Genomic DNA, 20,130 nt, shown 5'->3' with positions numbered 1-20,130 from the left:
TCTAGTTCTGTTCTAGTTCTTTTAGTTCTGTTCTAGTTCTGTTCTAGTTCGTTCTAGTTCTAGTTCTGTTCTAGTTCTGTTCTAGTTCTGTTCTAGTTCTGTTCTAGTTCTGTCTAGTTCTGTTCTAGTTCTGTTCTAGTTCTGTTTAGTTTTGTTTCTAGTTCTGTTCTAGTTCTGTTCTAGTTCTGTTCTAGTTCTGTTCTAGTTCTGTTCTAGTTCTGTTCTAGTTTTGTTGTAGTTCTATTTCTGTTCTAGTTCGTTCTAGTTTGTTCTAGTTCTGTTCTAGTTCTGTTCTAGTTCTGTTCTAGTTCTGTTCTAGTTCTGTTCTAGTTCTGTTCTAGTTCTGTTCTAGTTCTGTTCTAGTTCTGTTCTAGTTTGTTCTAGTTCTGTTCTAGTTCTGTTCTAGTTCTGTTCTAGTTCTGTTCTAGTTCTGTTCTAGTTCTGTTCTAGTTCTGTTCTAGTTCTGTTCTAGTTCTGTTCTAGTTCTGTTCTAGTTCTGTTCTAGTTCTGTTCTAGTTCTGTTCTAGTTCTATTCTAGTTCTGTTCTAGTGTTCTAGTTCTGTTCTAGTTCTTTTTATCCACTGTACCTTTTAGCCTTTTTACTCCTCTTGTTGTTCAGCAAAATTTTTATGGTTTTTTGTTTTAAATCTTTTTTAACAAAGTCTTATATGTATTTAAATTTTCTGCTTGAATGAAATATACCAAAAGAAAATTTAGTTTTTTTCTATTAAAACACAACATTTGTCCATCATTTTTGCTTACCAACCAATTTGTACAACTTTCAACATTTTGCAAATGCGTTTCATTTTCCAAAACATTTTAAACTGACATTGAAGAGCCTGTCTGCTTTCTACTATATTTTCCTTAACAAAAAAAAAAAACAGGGACAATAAAACAGAATGGAAAAATTCTATGAAATTTAAATCATATTTAGCTTTAAGCATTACGCAAATAGACTTTCTTTCCTAAGACAAAATACGAAAAAAATTAAATATTTTGCAATGAAATGAGACGATGATGATGAGGATGATTTTTTTAACAGATTATGGAAGCTGTCAGATTTCAAACAGTTTTAATGTCAATTACTCCTAGAGTTGACAGTGAACAAAATGAACATTTTATAGGAATAATAATGGCAAACAAAATGCATGTATTAGTTAAGAACGATTTAATACTCCGAAAGGAAATTTATCTTAGGAGTATTTTACTATAGTTTTTTAAGAAAAAGTTATCGTCCTTTTCTTAAAAGGGAATAAAAAAGGGAATAAAAATGTAAAGGGAATAAAAATGTATGCAAGACTAAAAGTATTTTATAAGAATTATGATAAATTGCTGTTTTATATTTTTGCATTATTAAGTATAGTTTAACTTGGTTACACAAAAAAATTTTACATTTCTAGTTCAGTTTTAGTTTAGTTCTAGTTCAGTTATAGTTTAGTTCTAGTTCAGTTCTAGTTCAATTCTAGTTCAGTTCTAGTTCAGTTCTAGTTCAGTTCTAGTTCAGTTCTAGTTCAGTTCTAGTTCAGTTCTAGTTCAGTTCTAGTTCAGTTCTAGTTCAGTTCTAGTTCAGTTCTAGTTCAGTTCTAGTTCAGTTCTAGTTCAGTTCTAGTTCTAGTTTCTAGTTCAGTTCTAGTTCAGTTCTAGTTCAGTTCTAGTTCAGTTCTAGTTCAGTTCTAGTTCAGTTCTAGTTCAGTTCTAGTTCAGTTCTAGTTCAGTTCTAGTTCAGTTCTAGTTCAGTTCTAGTTCAGTTCTAGTTCAGTTTCTAGTTCAGTTCTAGTTCAGTTTCTAGTTCAGTTCCTAGTTCAGTTCCAGTTCTAGTTCAGTTCTAGTTCAGTTCCAGTTCAGTTCTAGTTCAGTTCTAGTTCAGTTCTAGTTCAGTTCCAGTTCAGTTCTAGTTCAGTTCTAGTTCAGTTCTAGTTCAGTTCTAGTTCAGTTCTAGTTCAGTTCTAGTTCAGTTCTAGTTCAGTTCTAGTTCAGTTCTAGTTCAGTTCTAGTTCAGTTCTAGTTCAGTTCTAGTTCAGTTCTAGTTCAGTTCTAGTTCAGTTCTAGTTCAGTTCTAGTTCAGTTCTAGTTCAGTTCTAGTTCAGTTCTAGTTCAGTTCTAGTTCAGTTCTAGTTCTAGTTCAGTTCTAGTTCAGTTCTAGTTCAGTTCTAGTTCAGTTCTAGTTCAGTTCTAGTTCAGTTCCAGTTCAGTTCTAGTTCAGTTCTAGTTGTTCTAGTTCAGTTCTAGTTCAGTTCTAGTTCAGTTCTAGTTCAGTTCTAGTTCAGTTCTAGTTCAGTTCTAGTTCAGTTCTAGTTCAGTTCTAGTTCAGTTCTAGTTCAGTTCTAGTTCAGTTCTAGTTCTGTTCTAGTTCAGTTCTAGTTCAGTTCTAGTTCAGTTCTAGTTCAGTTCTAGTTCAGTTCTAGTTCAGTTCTAGTTCAGTTCTAGTTCAGTTCTAGTTCAGTTCTAGTTCAGTTCTAGTTCAGTTCTAGTTCAGTTCTAGTTCAGTCCTAGTTCAGTTCCGTTCAGTTCTAGTTCTTTCTAGTTCAGTTCCAGTTCAGTTCTAGTTCAGTTCTAGTTTAGTTCAGTTTAGTTCTTTAGTTCAGTTCTAGTTCAGTTCTAGTTCAGTTCTAGTTCAGTTCTAGTTCATTGTTCTAGTTTCAGTTCTAGTTTTTTTCAGTTCTAGTTCAGTTCAGTTCAGTTCAGTTCTAGTCAGTTCTAGTTCAGTTCTAGTTCAGTTCTAGTTCAGTTCTAGTTCAGTTCTAGTTCAGTTCTAGTTCAGTTCTAGTTCAGTTCTAGTTCAGTTCTAGTTCAGTTTCTAGTTCAGTTCTAGTTCAGTTCTAGTTCAGTTCTAGTTCAGTTCTAGTTCAGTTCTAGTTCAGTTCTAGTTCAGTTCTAGTTCAGTTCTAGTTCAGTTCTAGTTCAGTTCTAGTTCAGTTCTAGTTCAGTTCTAGCTCAGTTCTAGTTCAGTTTCTAGTTCAGTTCTAGTTCAGTTCTAGTTCAGTTCTAGTTCAGTTCTAGTTCAGTTCTAGTTCAGTTCTAGTTCAGTTCTAGTCAGTTCTAGTTCAGTTCTAGTTCAGTTCTAGTTCAGTTCTAGTTCCGTTCTAGTTCAGTTCTAGTTCAGTTCTAGTTCAGTTCTAGTTCAGTTCTAGTTCAGTTCTAGTTCAGTTCTAGTTCAGTTCTAGTTCAGTTCTAGTTCAGTTCTAGTTCAGTTCTAGTTCAGTTCTAGTTCAGTTCTAGTTCAGTTCTAGTTCTAGTTCAGTTCTAATTCAGTTCTAGTTCAGTTCTAGTTCAGTTTTAGTTCAGTTTTTATTCAGTTCTAGTTCAGTTTTAGAAAACAAATTGTACAAGTTTAAAATACATATTATTATTTTAGCTATTATTCACTATTAGAATTCAAAATGTTTTCTTTGTAACAAATAATTTTTCCTAGATACCGCAACAAAACGCAGAAATTAAATTTTAATTAACATGCCTTAATTAAGGCCATATGTTAAACAAGATAAAATTACAATTATATTATTTTATATTTAATTTAGGTTCATTAATACAACATTTTTAAATAGTTTGTAATTTGTACATTTCATGTTTCTCATTATCCCTTTCCCTTCTATAACTTTCTTAGACAAATGATCTGGCAATATTGTATCTATTGATGCAAAAACAAATTTTGTCTCATTATTATTTATAACCTGTCAAAATTATTCCCACACTTTTATGTTTGTTATGATTTTTTTGTTGGTATGATTTGCATGCAGACGACTACACGCAGACACACTTACCAAACAAGATTTGTTGTGTCCAGCCTTTTTACTTTATTTACTAATAAGAAATAATAACAAAATACTCACCTTATGTTTTCGGCAATTATTTAGTAGATGAAGCAAATAATTTTAATTAGAAATATCCATTTTGTTTGTTACTTTTTTAGTTGTGTGTCACTCTCACTTTCTTTTAAGCAAGATGAATCATATTTTTTTTTTTCTGTAACAAAAGCCAGACATTTGATTTATTTTTTTTTATTGGTTTGGCAAAGCAGCCTCCACTTGTTTTTTTTTTTTTTTTCTTTTTTATAAAATTACTTGTTAAAAAACACTTTAATACTTTTACTTAACACTTTTTTCTGGTTATTTACATGTTATGCATAAATTTAATTTATTAACAAGAGATACTTAGCAAACATTTTTATGTTTTTGCTAAACATTTTTAGAAATGCCACTCACGTATTTGTCGCAAGGACAAATGTTAAAATAAGCACGTTTAATTTTCACTTTTTCCGTCTTAATAATCCCTTTTAACTAGAAAAAAACTTTATTTTTGAAGATTTTCCTCGAAAAAATAACAAATCCCTTTTAATATCCGTTTCACAATGTTCGGCACGCGACAACAAAATGTAAACTGAAAGCCAACGCGCCACTAAACAAAACACAAACATCAAAAAAAAATAAACGTCATCAACATCATCATTATTATCATTACATTCGTATCATAACGAAAACAGAAAACGCAAAACAACAACAACACTTTAACTACAGTGATGAAAACATATACAGAACAGCACGAACATATGATAAGTTTTTAGTGGGGTTTTGTTGTTGTTGTTGTTGAGTTTTTCTCTTGCAGAATCGAGAGCATAAAAAGGAACCGGCAAATATCAACAACAACAAAACAAAATATCAAGCACAACAAGGCAGACACGCAGGACTTTGGCAAGTGTTCATTCAATAAAGTAGTATGAGCAATATGTAAACAAAGCTAAAAAAAACAGGGAAAGAGAGATAAGTATTAACTCTCTCGGAAATACTTGAATTAGTAAATAAACAAAGAACAGGGCTGGAAATGTTATTATATTAAAATTTTGTTATATTTAAAATTAATTGTATAAAAATGAAGAAATTTTAAATAAAATAAACAAAAATTATTAAATAAAGCTAAAATAATAAGACTTGTTACAAATGGAAGTACAAATGGAAGTACAAATTGAACAAAATTATTTTATTTTGTTGCTAAAAAAACTTTCTAACCCTGTGGTTTACTGCAAATGTAAACAAACATGTGTTTGGGAGTTAGTAAAATTGCAATAAGGAAAGTTGAAAAAAGAGTGCAAAGAGTAAAAGAGAAATTTAATGCATTTTGCATAAAGTAGCCAGATTGTTTAGTGACTAAACTAACACAAATATTAAAAGAATTAACTGTTTCTGGCTACTCTAAACTAATAAGAGCATAACAAAAACAGAGAGAGCAAAAGAAAAATGTAAACATTGTTTAAATTCGTGCAGATTGCAAAGGATTTCTTTTGTTATTTACAGTTAGTTTGATGAATGAGTCTGTATGTTTGTTTTTTTTTTTTCCTTCCTATTTTGTTTTGTTGATGTGGTTGTTATCATCAGCAGCAGTAGACACAGTGGGGTTCTTAAGGGTGTTAAATTGAATATACCACCACCTCTTATAAAATGTGTGTAAAAGGCTGGTGGAGGTTTTTCGTCTCGTTGTTGGTTACCTTTTGGTACTTAGAAAACTGACATGTTGTTGGTTGTAAGAGGGTGTTTGCTTGTAGCTGAATGCAAGTACATATTGGAAATATCAAAATTTAAGGTTTGGGTTTTTTTTTTTTTTTGGTAATTATTATAATTTTAGGTGATTTAGATAAGAATAAGTGATAAAATATATAAAATATTTTTAAAAAATTAAGCTTAGGGAATAGCAAGAATATAAATATTATTCAAATTAGCTACATAAATTGCTTGCCTGCACTTTTAATTTACAACTTTTTAGTTTTATAGATTTTGCATAAATTTATTAGCGTTAAAAAATTAATTTATTGGAGGTAAAACAATTTTATTTTTGTTTAATTTTCTGATAATTTTTAATTTTTCTAAGGGTTAAAAACAATATTTAAAGACCTTTTAACATAAATAATTCATTACTTTCATTGAAAATGTAAAAAAATAAAAGAAAAAACAAAATTTTTTCCACAAATTATCTGCTTTATCTGTAATCATTGTTTAATCGTATTTTTTCAATTAAATTTTTCATAGAAAATGATTTAGGTATTTTATTTTCAGAGACCACTACCTTTTAACGGCTATATAGATATAGCAGTTCATCCTAACACTAACGTTAAAACAGTGTAAGTTGACACATTCTGTTTTATCGTTAAAACAGTGCTTCTAGTCTTTTAAGCATTACCGTTATTGCAGTGTTTACATTCAATCGTTTTTTGCTGTCAATGCAGTTCTCTCCTATTTACAAAAATTTTTATCACTTAATAAGTATTTTTTATTTTATTATTAGAATTTAATACTATAACATTTATTTTAAACGTAGAATTCTGTATAAATTACTGTTTTATTAAAAGTTAAGCTTAGAATCGTTAAAATTAATTAAAACTTCGGCAATTTAAGTTAATACAGTTAAACATTATTATCTGGCAATTAAAGCACATTGCAGAATTACAATATTTTTATTAATTTAGCATGATGTTTTATTTTTATAAAGAGGTTCTGTTAAATTATTGCAATTTAAAAATGTTTATTTCTTAGCTAATAATAACAAGCCAATTTTTCAGCACAATTTTGCAGCTTAAATTAGTAAAAACAAAGTAACAATTAATAGATATTGCAGTATTAGGTAACACAGTCCATTGTACATTAAAGCAGCTCTCACGGTATACGGAGTTGTCATTTTTAGTATGTATCTTCAAAAACCTTAAATTATTAATATTTTTCATTATATTGTTAAAATTAAACAATATGAAAATATATTTTTTTAATTTTTAAACTAAAATTTACATAAAGCACTTTTATAACAAAATTTGAAGCTTAAATTAGTAAAAACAGAGTATGTAACAATTAAAAGATATTGCAGTTTCTGATAATACAGTTTCCTACTAAGTTAAAGCAGTGTTCACAGTATCGTACCACATTGCAGAGTTGGTTTTTTAAGTACCATAAAAAACGTTGCTACACAACTGCGCAAATATCTAAAATATTTATACTTCCTCTCCAATTCTTGAAATTACACAAACTCGAATACAGTTTTTAAATAAATTATTACTTAAATTAAACTTTTATTAAAATTTAAAGCTCTAAAATCAAAATAAATGGATTCATTTCTTACTTAGAGTTGTATTTTTTATTACTTGCTTGAACATGTAAACACGCCCTAAAATACCACCCTGTTTGCAAAAAAAAAAACACATACAAAAAACAAAATGTCGGACATTTAACCCAAGCCAACTTCATGATGTAGCGAAAAAAAACGAATACATACATTTTTCAGTATCGATTGGAATAACACGTACGTGTGCTCCAAGCTGAAAAATATAAAAAGTTTAATTAAATAAAATTTTCTTTTGAAAAAGTTCAAGTAAAAAAAAAATATATTAAAAAATGGGTGATCAACGAGGAACGCGTGTGTATGTGGGAAATTTAACTGATAAAATTAAGAAAGACGATTTAGAAGGAGAATTCACAAAATATGGTAAATTAAATTCAGTATGGATTGCATTTAATCCACCAGGTTTTGCATTCGTCGAATTCGAACATCGTGACGATGCCCAAAAGGCATGTGATGTTTTGAACGGCACCGAATTATTGGGCTCCCAATTAAGAGTGGAAATCAGCAAGGGACGCCCACGTCAAGGTGGTAGACGCCAAGGAGGTGGCGGTGGTAGAGGAGGCGGCGGCGGTGATAGACGCCGTGATGGCGGTGGCTTCGGTGGACGTCGTAATGGAGGAGGTGGTGGTGGCGGCGGTGGCTTTAGACCACGCAACTCAAGCGGCGGCCGTTATCCCGACCGTGGTTATGGCGGTTCGGGTGGTGGTGGTGGCCGTTCCGGCGGCGGTGGCGGTTATGGACGCGATGGCTATGGTAGCTCTAGTGGTGGCCGTTCCGGCGGTGGTGGCTATGGACGTGATGGTGGCAGTTCGGGTGGCTTCAGTCGTCGTGATTCATATGGCCGTGATGGTGGCAGTTCAGGAGGTCGCTCCTTCGGTGGCCAAGGTGGTGGCGGTGGTCGTTTTAGATCACGTTCGCCCATGGGACGTTTTTAAATCAAAAAATATCTTATACAATTATCTACAATTTTAACGAAAAAGTTAATAACAAGTAAGCTTCGATATATACATATAGAAATAACTACGTTAAGCTGCGTTTAGTAAAAAAAATCTGAAAATTTTGTAGAAAATTGCAAATATGTATGAACGTAATATATATATATAGTACTCTATTCTACTTTTTAAGGCGAAATTTTTCACCCCCCAGAAAATTTCGTTTCTAGTGTCGTAAGTCATAATTTTAATTTAAAATTTCCTCTAAAAATGAAAAACAACAAAAAATATCTACTCGTTAACTACCATTTTGCAGAAATTCGTAAAAAACAAAAGAATTTGTCATAAATTAACAAAAACACAAGGCAAAAAAACAAATTTGAGAGAGCTAAGGCAAATCTTTTTTGAAAACAAAACACAAAAAGAGCGACAAAACGTTTTAGTCAAAAACAAAATGGCAGCAAAAATGATAAAAGAGAGATGATTTTTAAAAAATTGTATTTATATTTTTACACTTAAAAACAACGTTTAAATTTAAGTTATTTTTCCCTACAAACAAACAAAAATTCTACATAATCATTACTTTTTCACTCAAAAATTTATTAAAGAAAAATTATAACTACGTAATACTACGCTAAGTTTATACGTCTGTCTATACTGCAAGAAAGAAAAATAAGAGAAACCAGATAATTAAAAAAAAAAAAACAAAAAGAAATTTTTAGCAAAAAAAAACAAATTAAAAAGAAAAAACAGAATTGATGTGTAATCTCATTTAAATGATTAAAACAAAAACATGAATTAACTACTACTCGTACTATTTCTGTAACAATTACACAGTATTCCACAAAAAAAGCAAGAAAAATATGAACAAAAAAACATACAAAAACAAAAATTTATCAAACGTCGTTTTATTTAATTAATTTTGAAAAAAAAAAATGAAAACTTCGCATTTACAGCAACAACAACACAACATTTGAACGATTAACTACCAGGACTCCAACCTTAAGGATTTCCATGATGCCAAAGATGTCTACAAGTTCCTTCATTAACTTCGTCTTCGTTTTTATGTCTTTTTGATTCTTCTGCCTCGCATCTCGTCTTTAGCGCTCTTAACTTTCTTCCACGTCCTCATCGTAATAAATCTTTCTCGTACTTTCTGTATTTAATATTCTTTTGGAGAAAGTTTTCTTTAGAAAAGTTTCTTCTGGAGACAGTTTTCTTCAGAAAAATGTCTTCTGTAGACAGTTTTCTTTAGAAAAATGTCTTCTGGAGACAGTTTTCTTTAGAAAAGTGTCTTCTGGAGACAGTTTTCTTTAGAAAAGTGTCTTCTGGAGACAATTTTCTTTAGAAAAGTGTCTTCTGGAGACAGTTTTCTTCAGAAAAATGTCTTCTGGAGACAGTTTTCTTCAGAAAAATGTCTTCTGGAGACAGTTTTCTTTAGAAAAGTGTCTTCTGGAGACAGTTTTCTTCAGAAAAATGTCTTCTGGAGACAGTTTTCTTCAGAAAAGTGTCTTCTGGAGACAGTTTTCTTTAGAAAAGTATCTTCTGGAGACAGTTTTCTTTAGAAAAGTATCTTCTGGAGACAATTTTCTTTAGAAAAGTATCTTCTGTAGGCATTTTTCTTTAGAAAATGTTCTTCTGGAAACATGTTTCTTTAGAAAATAGTCTTCTGGAGACAGTTTTCTTAAGAAAAGTGTCTTCTAGAGACAGATTTATTAAGAAGTGTCTCTTGGAGACAGTTTTCTACAGAAAAATGTCTTCTGGAGATAGTGTTCTTATTTATCGCTCTCAACTTCTACGCCCTCGTCGTATTAAATCTCTCTCACTTTCTTGCTCTCAGTATTTACCGTTAGTTTAGTATAAAAATGTAAAATAATCAATCGCCTCCCTTTTTTTCCCCCCATCTTAGTTAAAAACACACACTTTTTTTAAACTACGCTTCGTTTCGTTTTATTTTTCGTTACATTCATCGTCTCACGATAAAAAATCCTTCAAAAGATCCCAACAAAAATCGTTAAACTACTACTTTAACAACGTAAGCAACCTTAATAAGTAATTTATAACACACCTCTATTACTACTACTACTACTTACTCTACTCATCATTATTATATTATATATCAAAATCCTACGCCCTACTACGTATCGTTGCCCAAAAAACAACAACGCCCACATATATATATATATTCTCTTTTAATTTAAAAATCACCTCACCACCTTAATTTTTCGCAACGCATCTTTTTTATTATTTAACTTAAGTTTAAAAGCACCTTTAACCAAACCAAAAAAAAACTTCGACGTTCTACGTCTTATTTGGAAACAAATCCTACTACTACGCCTTAAAATCAAGAAAACTACTACATTTTAAAACAATTTACGTACTACGACATCTCGTTCGTTCTTTTAAATACCAAAAACCACGTACGTCTTCAAAATTTTATTATTTTTTGTAACAAAATACTACGCTTGCGTCTTCATTTTATTTAAAAAAAAAAAAAACACACACTAATTTTTGGCGTCTCCTTACTCCTGCTTCGTTACCAAACAAACAAAAATTTATATTAAACTCAAATTGGCCTTAAAATATTAAATATCTCACCAAACGCCATTTTCTCAACTTTATTTATATTTTAACACATACACACACAACTTCCTTCGTAGCTCACCCGTTTCGTTTAATCTTTTTTATCGTATCTCGTATGTACTTCTAATATGCCCAATCGACCGACCCAATGATCATCAACACTTCGTATTATGCTGCTGCAGCTGGATGATGCTCCCTTTCTCCCTGTTGTAAACTGGATTCTACAGAAATATGCTACAATACTTTTCTTTTTATTTTCAGCTTTTGTTTATTTTTACTTTTCAGATCTACCTGAATTCTAATATTAAGATAGGAACCATTTTTGGGGGTGACTTTCTATTGCGGGATATAGTGTAGGGGGGTTGTTTTTAAGAATTATTAGAAATTTACTAATGCAAGGTATAGTTTATAATTTAGTATTAAAAAATTCGCTTTTGATTATAGTTTACTGTGAAAAGCTGTCATCTAGGGAACGTTTTTTGTGGAAAGTTATCTTCTAGAATAGCGTTCTTTAGAAAAGTGTCTTCTGGAGACAGTTTTCTTTAAAAAAGTGTCTTCTGGAGACAGTTTTCTTTAGAGAAGTGTTTTCAGGAGACAGTTTTCTTTAGGAAAGTGTCTTCTGGAAACAGTTTTCTTTAGAAAAGTGCCTTCAGGAGACAGTTTTCTTTAGAAAAGTGTCATCTGGAGACAGTTTTCTTTAGAAAAGTGTCTTCTGGAGACGGTTTTCTTTAGAAAAGTGTCTTCTGGAGACAGTTTTCTTTAGAAAAGTGTCTTCTGGAGACAGTTTTCTTTAGAAAAGTGTCTTCTGGAGACAATTTTCTTTAGAAAAGTGTCTTCTGTAGACAGTTTTCTTTAGAGAAGTGTCTTCTACATACAGTTTTTTTTAGAAAAAGTATCTTTTGAAGACAGTTTTCTTTAGAAAAGTGTCTTCTGGAGACAGTTTTCTTTAGGAAAGTGTCTTCTGGAGACAGTTTTCTTTAGAAAGGTGTCTTCAGGAGACAGTTTTCTTTAGAAAAATGTCTTCAGGAGACAGTTTCCTTTAGAAAAGTGTCTTCTGGAGACAGTTTTCTTTAGAAAAGTGTCTTCTGGAGACAGTTTTCATTAGAAAAGTGTCTTCTGGAGACAGTTTTCTTTAGAAAAGTGTCTTCTGGAGACAGTTTTCTTTAGAAAAGTGTCTTCTGGAGACAGTTTTCTTTAGAAAAGTGTCTTCTGGAGACAGTTTTCTTTAGAAAATTGTCTTCTGGAGACAGTTTTCTTTAGAAAATTGTCTTCTGGAGACAGTTTTCTTTAGAAAATTGTCTTCTGGAGACAGTTTTCTTTAGAAACGCGTTTTCAGGAGACAGTTTTCTTTAAAAAAGTGTCTTCTGGAGACAGTTTTCTTTAGAAAAGTGTCTTCTGAAGACAGTTTTCTTTAGAAAAGTGTCTTCTGGAGACAGTTTTCTTTAGAAAAGTGTCTTCTGGAGACAGTTTTCTTTAGAAAAGTGTCTTCTGGAGACAGTTTTCTTTAGAAAAGTGTCTTCTGGAGACAATTTTCTTTAGAAAAGTGTCTTCTGGAGACAGTTTTCTTTAGAAAGGTGTCTTCTGGAGACAGTTTTCTTTAGAAAAGTGTCTTCTGGAGACAGTTTTCTTTAGAAAAGTGTCTTCTGGAGACAGTTTTCTTTAGAAAATTGTCTTCTGGAGACAGTTTTCTTTAGAAAATTGTCTTCTGGAGACAGTTTTCTTTAGAAAATTGTCTTCCGGAGACAGTTTTCTTTAGAAAATTGTCTTCCGGAGACAGTTTTCTTTAGAAAATTGTCTTCCGGAGACAGTTTTCTTTAGAAAATTGTCTTCTGGAGACAGTTTTCTTTAGAAAATTGTCTTCTGGAGACAGTTTTCTTTAGAAAATTGTCTTCTGGAGACAGTTTTCTTTAGAAAATTGTCTTCTGGAGACAGTTTTCTTTAGAAAATTGTCTTCTGGAGACAGTTTTCTTTAGAAAATTGTCTTCTGGAGACAGTTTTCTTTAGAAAATTGTCTTCTGGAGACAGTTTTCTTTAGAAAATTGTCTTCTGGAGACAGTTTTCTTTAGAAAATTGTCTTCTGGAGACAGTTTTCTTTAGAAAATTGTCTTCTGGAGACAGTTTTCTTTAGAAAATTGTCTTCTGGAGACAGTTTTCTTTAGAAAATTGTCTTCTGGAGACAGTTTTCTTTAGAAAATTGTCTTCTGGAGACAGTTTTCTTTAGAAAATTGTCTTCTGGAGACAGTTTTCTTTAGAAAATTGTCTTCTGGAGACAGTTTTCTTTAGAAGTGTCATCTGGAGACAGTTTTCTTTAGAAGTGTCATCTGGAGACAGTTTTCTTTAGAAAAGTGTCTTCTGGAGACAGTTTTCTTTAGAAGTGTCATATGGAGACAGTTTTCTTTAGAAGTGTCATATGGAGACAGTTTTCTTTAGAAGTGTCTTCTGGAGACAGTTTGCTTTAGAAGTGTCTTCTGGAGACAGTTTTCTTTAGAAAAGTGTCTTCTGGAGACAATTTTCTTTAGAAAAGTGTCTTCTGGAGACAATTTTCTTTAGAAAAGTGTCTTCTGGAGACAGTTTTCTTTAGAGAAGTGTCTTCTACAGACAGTTTTTTTAGAAAAGTATCTTTTGAAGACAGTTTTTTAGAAAAGTGTCTTCTGGAGACAGTTTTCTTCAGAAAAGTGTCATCTGGAGACAGTTTTCTTTAGAAAAGTGTCTTCTGGAGAAAGTTTTTTTTTAGAAAGTGTCTTCTGGAGAGTTTTCTTTAGAAAAGTGTATTCTGGAGAAAGTTTTCTTTAGAGAAGAGTCTTCTGGAGACAGTTTTCTTTAGAAAAGTGCCTTCTGGAGACAGTTTTCTTTAGAAAAGTGTCTTCTGCAGGCAGTTTTCTTTAGAAAAGTGTCTTCTGCAGGCAGTTTTCTTTAGAAAAGAGTCTTCAGCAGGAAGTTTTCTTTAGAGAAGTGTCTTCTACAGACAATTTTTTTTAGAAAAGTATCTTCTGGAAACAGTTTTCTTTATAAAAGTGTCTTCTGGAGACAATTTTGTTTAAAAAAGTGCATTCTGGGGACAGTTTTCTTTAGAAAAATTTAACCTAGAGAAAGTTTTCTATTGAGTAATAAAGTCTAGCTGCAATTTTGTATAACAGAAAGATAAATGCAATAATTTTTAGTCTTTTAGGAACGCAAAATCTAAATTTATATTTTTATTACTTCTCTACGAAAATGCAACAATTTTTATTTAATTTTTTATTGATGTCATGACCCGAATAAATCTAATCATTACAAATACACACAAACACATCAAAACGTTGGTGGGTTGTGTGAGCAAAACATTTTGCAATATAACCACCACCCCATACCATTTTTTGAGTACGTACATTGATCAATGTGCAAATATTTATTTATGGTGAGCTACTATAACCAAATACAAAAATATTTTCAATTGCACATGTGTTTGGTTGATTTTAATTTATTTAATTAAAACGCAGATGTTATTGCTTTATCTTGATTTTAATTACAAACACAAATTGTGTGAGTCAATTGTTCAGATAACAAATTTACTAAAAATAAATTTTAATTATAAAATAAGTATTGGGTGCAGAGGGGTAGAGTTTTGAAATCGTGGCTCATTTAGAATGACGTACCTTAATATGAGTGCAAATGAGTTTGAAATTCTAAAGAGAAGAGAATCGTTATTTTAATAAAATTTTTTTACTAAAGCAGTGAAAGACACCGAAAGCTATCAGGGGCCGAGAGTGTACTATTAGTTTACATTTCTTTTGAAAATTATATTATCAAGGCAATTTTCTATAGAAAAGTGTTCAGGAAGCTGTCATCTAGAAATAGTTTTCTATAGAAAAATGTCTTCTGGAGATACTTTTCTTTAACAAAATTCTTCTGAAGACAGTTTTCTTTAGAAAAATTTCTTCTGGAGGCAGTTTTCTTTAGAAAAATATCTTGAGAAAGTTTTCTTTAGAAAATTTTCTTCTGGTGACAGTTTTCTTTAGAAAAGTTTCTCCTGCAACAAGTTTTCTTTAGAAAAGATACTTATGGGTAATATTTTCTATAGAAAAGTGACATCTGGGTAAAGCTTTCTATACAAAAGAGTTTTCTGGAAACAGTTATTCTTTAGAAAAGTATCTTCATAAGAGAATTTTCTTTAGAAAAGTTTCTTCATAACACAATTTTCTTTAGAAATGTGTCTTCTTCTGGTGAGAGTTGTTTTAAGAAAACTGCTTTAGAGGCAGTTTTCCATAGACAAGTTACTTCTACAGAAAGTTTTTTTGTAGATAAGTTATTTTCTATTGAAAAAGTTTGTTTTAGAGGCAGTTTTCTATTGAGAAATGTTATTTGGATACTCTTCTATATTAATGTGTTTCGTTATAGAGAAGATTTTCTATAGGAAAGATAATTTTGTTTTGTTACTTTACACTTCATTTAAATAATTCTTCTGTAGGCTTGATTTTTCTTCCTCTTAGCTAATAAACTCTTTTATTATTGTTTCTTTTATCCATATATTTATTTACAATAACGATCCGCTTTCATTTTACTACGTCTATCAAGTAAAGCCTCATGCAAAGTACCTTTCTCCTTGGCCGTTTCCAATTCCTTGATATCATTTTTGTTAATGCGCAACTTTTTGTCCTGGAACTTTTGGAATTTTTTGCTAGAAAACAAGAAAAAAATCTATTAATATGTCCTTGATATAGAAAAAGAACGTTACAAGCTTAGAAACTTACACATAGTTCTTTTCCACCTCTGCCAAATCACCCTTTTCCTCGGTAGGTTCATCATCTACCACACATTCTCTCGCCGCATTGCTGCGTACTTTACATATCTCCAAATCTGTAACTTTTTTGCGTAAAGCCACACAGGCATCATCTTCAGGGTCGATAGACATAAAGAAACCCAACTCGGATAGCAAAGCCATTTTGCCATCCTCAAATATGGGCTCCCATTGTTCCATGCTACCCACCGCCTCTGAGCGGCCGGTAACCATGCCATCTTTTTCGATTTTTAAATATTTGCCATAGCCAGACTTAAAGGTTACCTTGCGTTCATTTATGGGAAAGGCAGTGAATATTTCCTCAGGGTCGGGGCCTTCACCCTCGCGATGTGGTGGCCCTAAGGTAAAAAGACCATTATCTAAAGCCTTAACATAAGCGCGTTCACCAAACTGTATGGCCACGGGACCGGTTATTTCGGTAGCTAACTTGGCTTGCCACCAACCGCCATGTTTTAAAGCATCCTCATCCACTTGAGTTTTACGTTTCTTGTGGGAATCGTCTTTATGTTCTTTTTCCTTTTTGCGTTTTTTACTTTTCCTGTTAAAGGAAAAGTGTTTAAGGGTTTGTTTTGTTGGCTTTTTATTTCATAACTTACTTGTGTTTTTCTCCCTTTAAAACTAATTTACCAATTTTAACTTTATCGTATTCAGAAGACATGTTTTCGTTTTTATTTATCTGTGGTAATGAAAATTTGTTTACTTTTGTTAAGGGAAATCAAAGTAAAATGATGTTAGAGGGATATATATTGCTTTAGGAATATAGGGATTGACGGCTTAGTAGCCGTTTAGCTATTTTTTATATATAAAATATGACGGTTTCAGTACTCATTGATACGAATCATGTTTTTATCTTATATGAATTCACTTTGACGTTTGTTTTGAGTAAAAAAGTTGCCATATGGTATTTCTGGTAAGAACGTAGAGGCTGCCATATTAATATAGGTTGCCATATTTTACTATCGGCTTTTGCAATAGCGCCATCTATATGTGAAAAATTTTTCGAGGATTTTAATATAATTTATAATAATTTTCTTTAAAATACGTTTTTATTAGCACAATTAATGAAAATTTCGTAGTTTTATACTTAGTTTTATTAAAATATATTAATAAATCTCTTATTCGTTCTATTACTAAAAACAATGCTACCACTTTGTTTTTGGTACGGCAACTCTTGTTATAACTCAGCTGTCATTGCTTACTGACAACACAAAGAAAGACAAGCACAAAGTGAAAAATAAAAATAGCAACGAAATTTTGCGGAAAATAGTAGAAGAAAAAGAAAAGAAGACGTAGGGAAGGACAGTAAAAGCAAAGAAGAAAATTATTTTTATTTAGGAGAACATCAAGAATTTATATATTTCTTTTTTTTATAAAACTGCAACAGATTTACAAATTGTTAAACAAAAATCCATAACAATATAAAGAATTTATAGAAAAAATGGTAAGTAAACAGAAATAATTAATAAGGCGAAAAAAACAATTACCAAAATAGAAAGTTATGACAAATGTGAATTAAGCAAAAAAAGCCATCGAGAAAGAAAAAAAAAATTAAACGAAATATGCAACAAAAATAATAGATTTTCCGCAAAAATTAAGTCTCTATAAGGAATAGAACTAAATTAAACATTTATGCAACAAAAAGTATAAAAACAAAGCATAGCAAAAAGAATTAAACAATAAAAGGCATGAAAAAATATAATATTAAGTTAATTTATTACGTTTCCAGAACAAATTGAAATCCACACAAAGGGATAAAGTGAAAAAATTCATCTCCTTAACCCAAACGGGCGAACAGACCGCCATCTATTGCCTGCAGCAGAATGATTGGAAACTGGACTTGGCCAGTGATAACTATTTTCAAAATCCCGAATACTATTATCGCGAGCTAGATCGCAAACGCATTGAACAGTTATTCTTGCGCTATCGTGATCCCTCGGATACTCAGAAAATCACCTCCGAGGGTGTAATACGTTTTCTAGATGATCTAGAACTAAGTCCCGATTCGAAACTTGTGCTAATCATAGCCTGGAAGTTTCATGCAGAGGTACAATGTGAATTTACCCGCGAGGAATTTGTCAATGGCATGAGTGAGTTGGGTATTGATTCAATAGATAAGCTGAAGGTTAAGTTGCCGCTGCTAGAAATGGAACTTAATGATTTGGCCAAATTTAAGGATTTCTATCAGTTTACTTTCAACTATGCCAAGGATCCAGGTCAGAAGGGTATTGATTTGGATATGGCTATTGCCTATTGGACCATTGTGTTGAGTGGACGTTTTAAGTTTTTGGATTTGTGGTGCAAGTTTTTGAAGGTGAGTAAAGTTTAAATATGAAATGAATTTGAACATTTATTTGCTTATATCATGTTTTAGGAAAAACATAAACGTTCTATACCCAAAGATACATGGAATTTATTGCTGGATTTTGCCATTCATATTGATGACAATATGAGTAATTATGACTCCGAAGGAGCCTGGCCAGTGCTAATCGATGATTTTGTCGAATGGTGCCAAGAAAATCGCCAACTATTACAAAATTACCTGCAAGCAAACTCATCGCTAACACCTCAGCAGTTACAACAGCAGTCAGTGGCAGCTGCTGCCGCTAGCCAACAACAAAAGAACATATCGAATAGTTTTCAATCATCAGCGCACAGTACAAATATGAACTATGGCTAACGTTTGTTTACTAGCATGTTTTAAATTAACAAAAACAAAAAATAAAAGAAATATATTAAATTTAAATACAACAACAAAAAGAATTCAAAGAAAATAAAAGAAATATAATTATTTTTTTTTGCTTTTATCCCTTTTGAAAATTGAATAAAACAAAATAAAACTACTTTTCTTCTTCCTCTCCCCAAAAGAAACATTACAAAGTAATATTTGAAATAAACAACATTCTGCAAAAAAAAAACAAGAACAACAAACAGAGCATGTAATGTATTGTAATAATATTAATATTAAATTAAAATAATGTTAAAATATATTACTTATTTAATAAATATGTATTTAGTTAAACCAAGAAAAAACAAAAACCAACTAAAAATATATAATAAATAACGTGTCATTTGGAGGCGTTATAAAAGAAATTCTATTTAAATTTAAACAAAACATGAAAAAAACTGAAATTTTTTGAAAATGCTAAAAGTAAAACACTTTCGGTACTAGAAACAGCATAAAATTTTCTTTCTCATCTTTTATGATTTTGTACTATTTTTATTTTTCTTTTTACATTTTGGTTCTTTTTTTTTTTGGTTATTTTCAGTTTTAAGTGCTTTACATTTTCAAAATATTTAAATAATAAACAAAAATTAAGAATATATTTTTTTGCTTTCCTGTATGTATAAAAATAAATAATAATAATAATAAAAAAAGAAATTAGTTTTTAAATAAATAATGCTAATTAAATATAAACAAGTAAAACGTGTATTTTTTTTAATCGATTCGATTAAAAAATCGATTAAAAAATCGATTCCTTAGGGAAAGGGAAAGTCTATTCTATAAACTAAACTATTCTGTAGACTAAACTTTAGTCTTTCTATAGACTAAACTTTAGTCTATTCTATAGACTAAACTTTAGTCTATTCTATAGACTAAACTTTAGTCTATTCTATAGACTAAACTTTAGTCTATTCTATAGACTAAACTTTAGTCTATTCTATAGACTAAACTTTAGTCTATTCTATAGACTAAACTTTAGTCTATTCTATAGACTAAACTTTAGTCTATTATATAGACTAAACTTTAGTCTATTCTATAGACTAAACTTTAGTCTATTCTATAGACTAAACTTTAGTCTATTCTATAGACTAAACTTTAGTCTATTCTATAGACTAAACTTTAGTCTATTCTATAGACTAAACTTTAGTCTATTCTATAGACTAAACTTTAGTCTATTCTATAGACTAAACTTTAGTATATTCTATAGACTAAACTTTAGTCTATTCTATAGACTAAACTTTAGTCTATTCTATAGACTAAACTTTAGTCTATTCTATAGACTAAACATTAGTCTATTCTATAGACTAAACTTCAGTCTATTCTATAGACTAAACTTTAGTCTATTCTATAGACTAAACTTTAGTATATTCTATAGACTAAACTTTAGTCTATTCTATAGACTAAACTTTAGTCTATTCTATAGACTAAACTTTAGTCTATTCTATAGACTAAACTTTAGTCTATTCTATAGACTAAACTTCAGTCTATTCTATAGACTAAACTTTAGTCTATTCTATAGACTAAACTTTAGTCTATTCTATAGACTAAACTTAAGTCTATTCTATAGACTAAACTTTAGTCTATTCTATAGACTAAACTTAAGTCTATTCTATAGACTAAACTTTAGTCTATTCTATAGACTAAACTTAAGTCTATTCTATAGACTAAACTTAAGTCTATTCTATAGACTAAACTTTAGTCTATTCTATAGACTAAACTTAAGTCTATTCTATAGACTAAACTTTAGTCTATTCTATAGACTAAACTTTAGTCTATTCTATAGACTAAACTTTAGTCTATTCTATAGACTAAACTTTAGTCTATTCTATAGACTAAACTTTAGTCTATTCTATAGACTAAACTTAAGTCTATTCTATAGACTAAACTTTAGTCTATTCTATAGACTAAACTTTAGTCTATTCTACAGACTAAACTTCAGTCTATTCTATAGACTAAACTTAGTCTATTCTATAGACTAAACTTTAGTCTATTCTATAGACTAAACTTTAGTCTATTCT

At 30.7% G+C, this 20,130-nt stretch overlaps 3 protein-coding genes across 3 annotated transcripts; 2 read left to right on the top strand and 1 right to left on the bottom strand.

Annotated features, from left to right (window-relative positions):
• Positions 1-7,226: 7,226 nt before the first annotated feature.
• Positions 7,227-8,926, top strand: LOC119600230 (RNA-binding protein Rsf1). Its single transcript, XM_037950330.1, has one exon. The coding sequence runs from the start codon at positions 7,371-7,373 to the stop codon at positions 8,031-8,033; it is 663 nt and encodes a 220-aa protein (XP_037806258.1). The 5' UTR covers positions 7,227-7,370; the 3' UTR covers positions 8,034-8,926.
• A 6,136-nt stretch (positions 8,927-15,062) lies between these two features.
• LOC119600232 (protein FRG1 homolog) lies at positions 15,063-16,265 on the bottom strand. Its single transcript, XM_037950332.1, has 3 exons — positions 15,987-16,265; positions 15,344-15,928; positions 15,063-15,270 (listed from the first exon to the last, which is right to left on the bottom strand). The coding sequence occupies exons 1-3, from the start codon at positions 16,046-16,048 to the stop codon at positions 15,123-15,125; spliced, it is 795 nt and encodes a 264-aa protein (XP_037806260.1). The 5' UTR covers positions 16,049-16,265; the 3' UTR covers positions 15,063-15,122.
• A 314-nt stretch (positions 16,266-16,579) lies between these two features.
• LOC119600231 (DCN1-like protein) lies at positions 16,580-18,356 on the top strand. Its single transcript, XM_037950331.1, has 3 exons — positions 16,580-16,831; positions 17,117-17,701; positions 17,762-18,356. Exons 1-3 carry the CDS (start codon positions 16,829-16,831, stop codon positions 18,065-18,067), a joined length of 894 nt encoding a protein of 297 aa, XP_037806259.1. The 5' UTR covers positions 16,580-16,828; the 3' UTR covers positions 18,068-18,356.
• The last annotated feature ends 1,774 nt before the right edge of the window (positions 18,357-20,130 follow it).

This window comes from Lucilia sericata, unplaced genomic scaffold, assembly GCF_015586225.1.
Source record: "Lucilia sericata isolate MDLA Ls3-8-SP2 unplaced genomic scaffold, ASM1558622v1 Contig000108F_arrow, whole genome shotgun sequence".
In the NCBI taxonomy this organism is placed as follows: domain Eukaryota; kingdom Metazoa; phylum Arthropoda; class Insecta; order Diptera; family Calliphoridae; genus Lucilia; species Lucilia sericata.
The sequence above is the reverse complement of the archived record's forward strand: the minus strand, read 5'-3'. Positions and strand labels throughout refer to the sequence as shown.

Excerpts from the sequence above, each read along its gene's own strand:
- LOC119600232 (XM_037950332.1), bottom strand. The coding sequence starts at position 16,048 with ATGTCTTCTGAATACGATAAAGTTAAAATTGGTAAATTAGTTTTAAAG. Across the intron at positions 15,929-15,986 it reads TTAAAGGGAGAAAAACACAA|GAAAAGTAAAAAACGCAAAA; the intron begins GTAAGTTATGAA and ends TTCCTTTAACAG. Across the intron at positions 15,271-15,343 it reads GAGGTGGAAAAGAACTATGT|CAAAAAATTCCAAAAGTTCC; the intron begins GTAAGTTTCTAA and ends CTTGTTTTCTAG.
- LOC119600231 (XM_037950331.1), top strand. Across the intron at positions 17,702-17,761 it reads TGTGGTGCAAGTTTTTGAAG|GAAAAACATAAACGTTCTAT; the intron begins GTGAGTAAAGTT and ends ATCATGTTTTAG.
- LOC119600230 (XM_037950330.1), top strand. The coding sequence starts at position 7,371 with ATGGGTGATCAACGAGGAACGCGTGTGTATGTGGGAAATTTAACTGAT.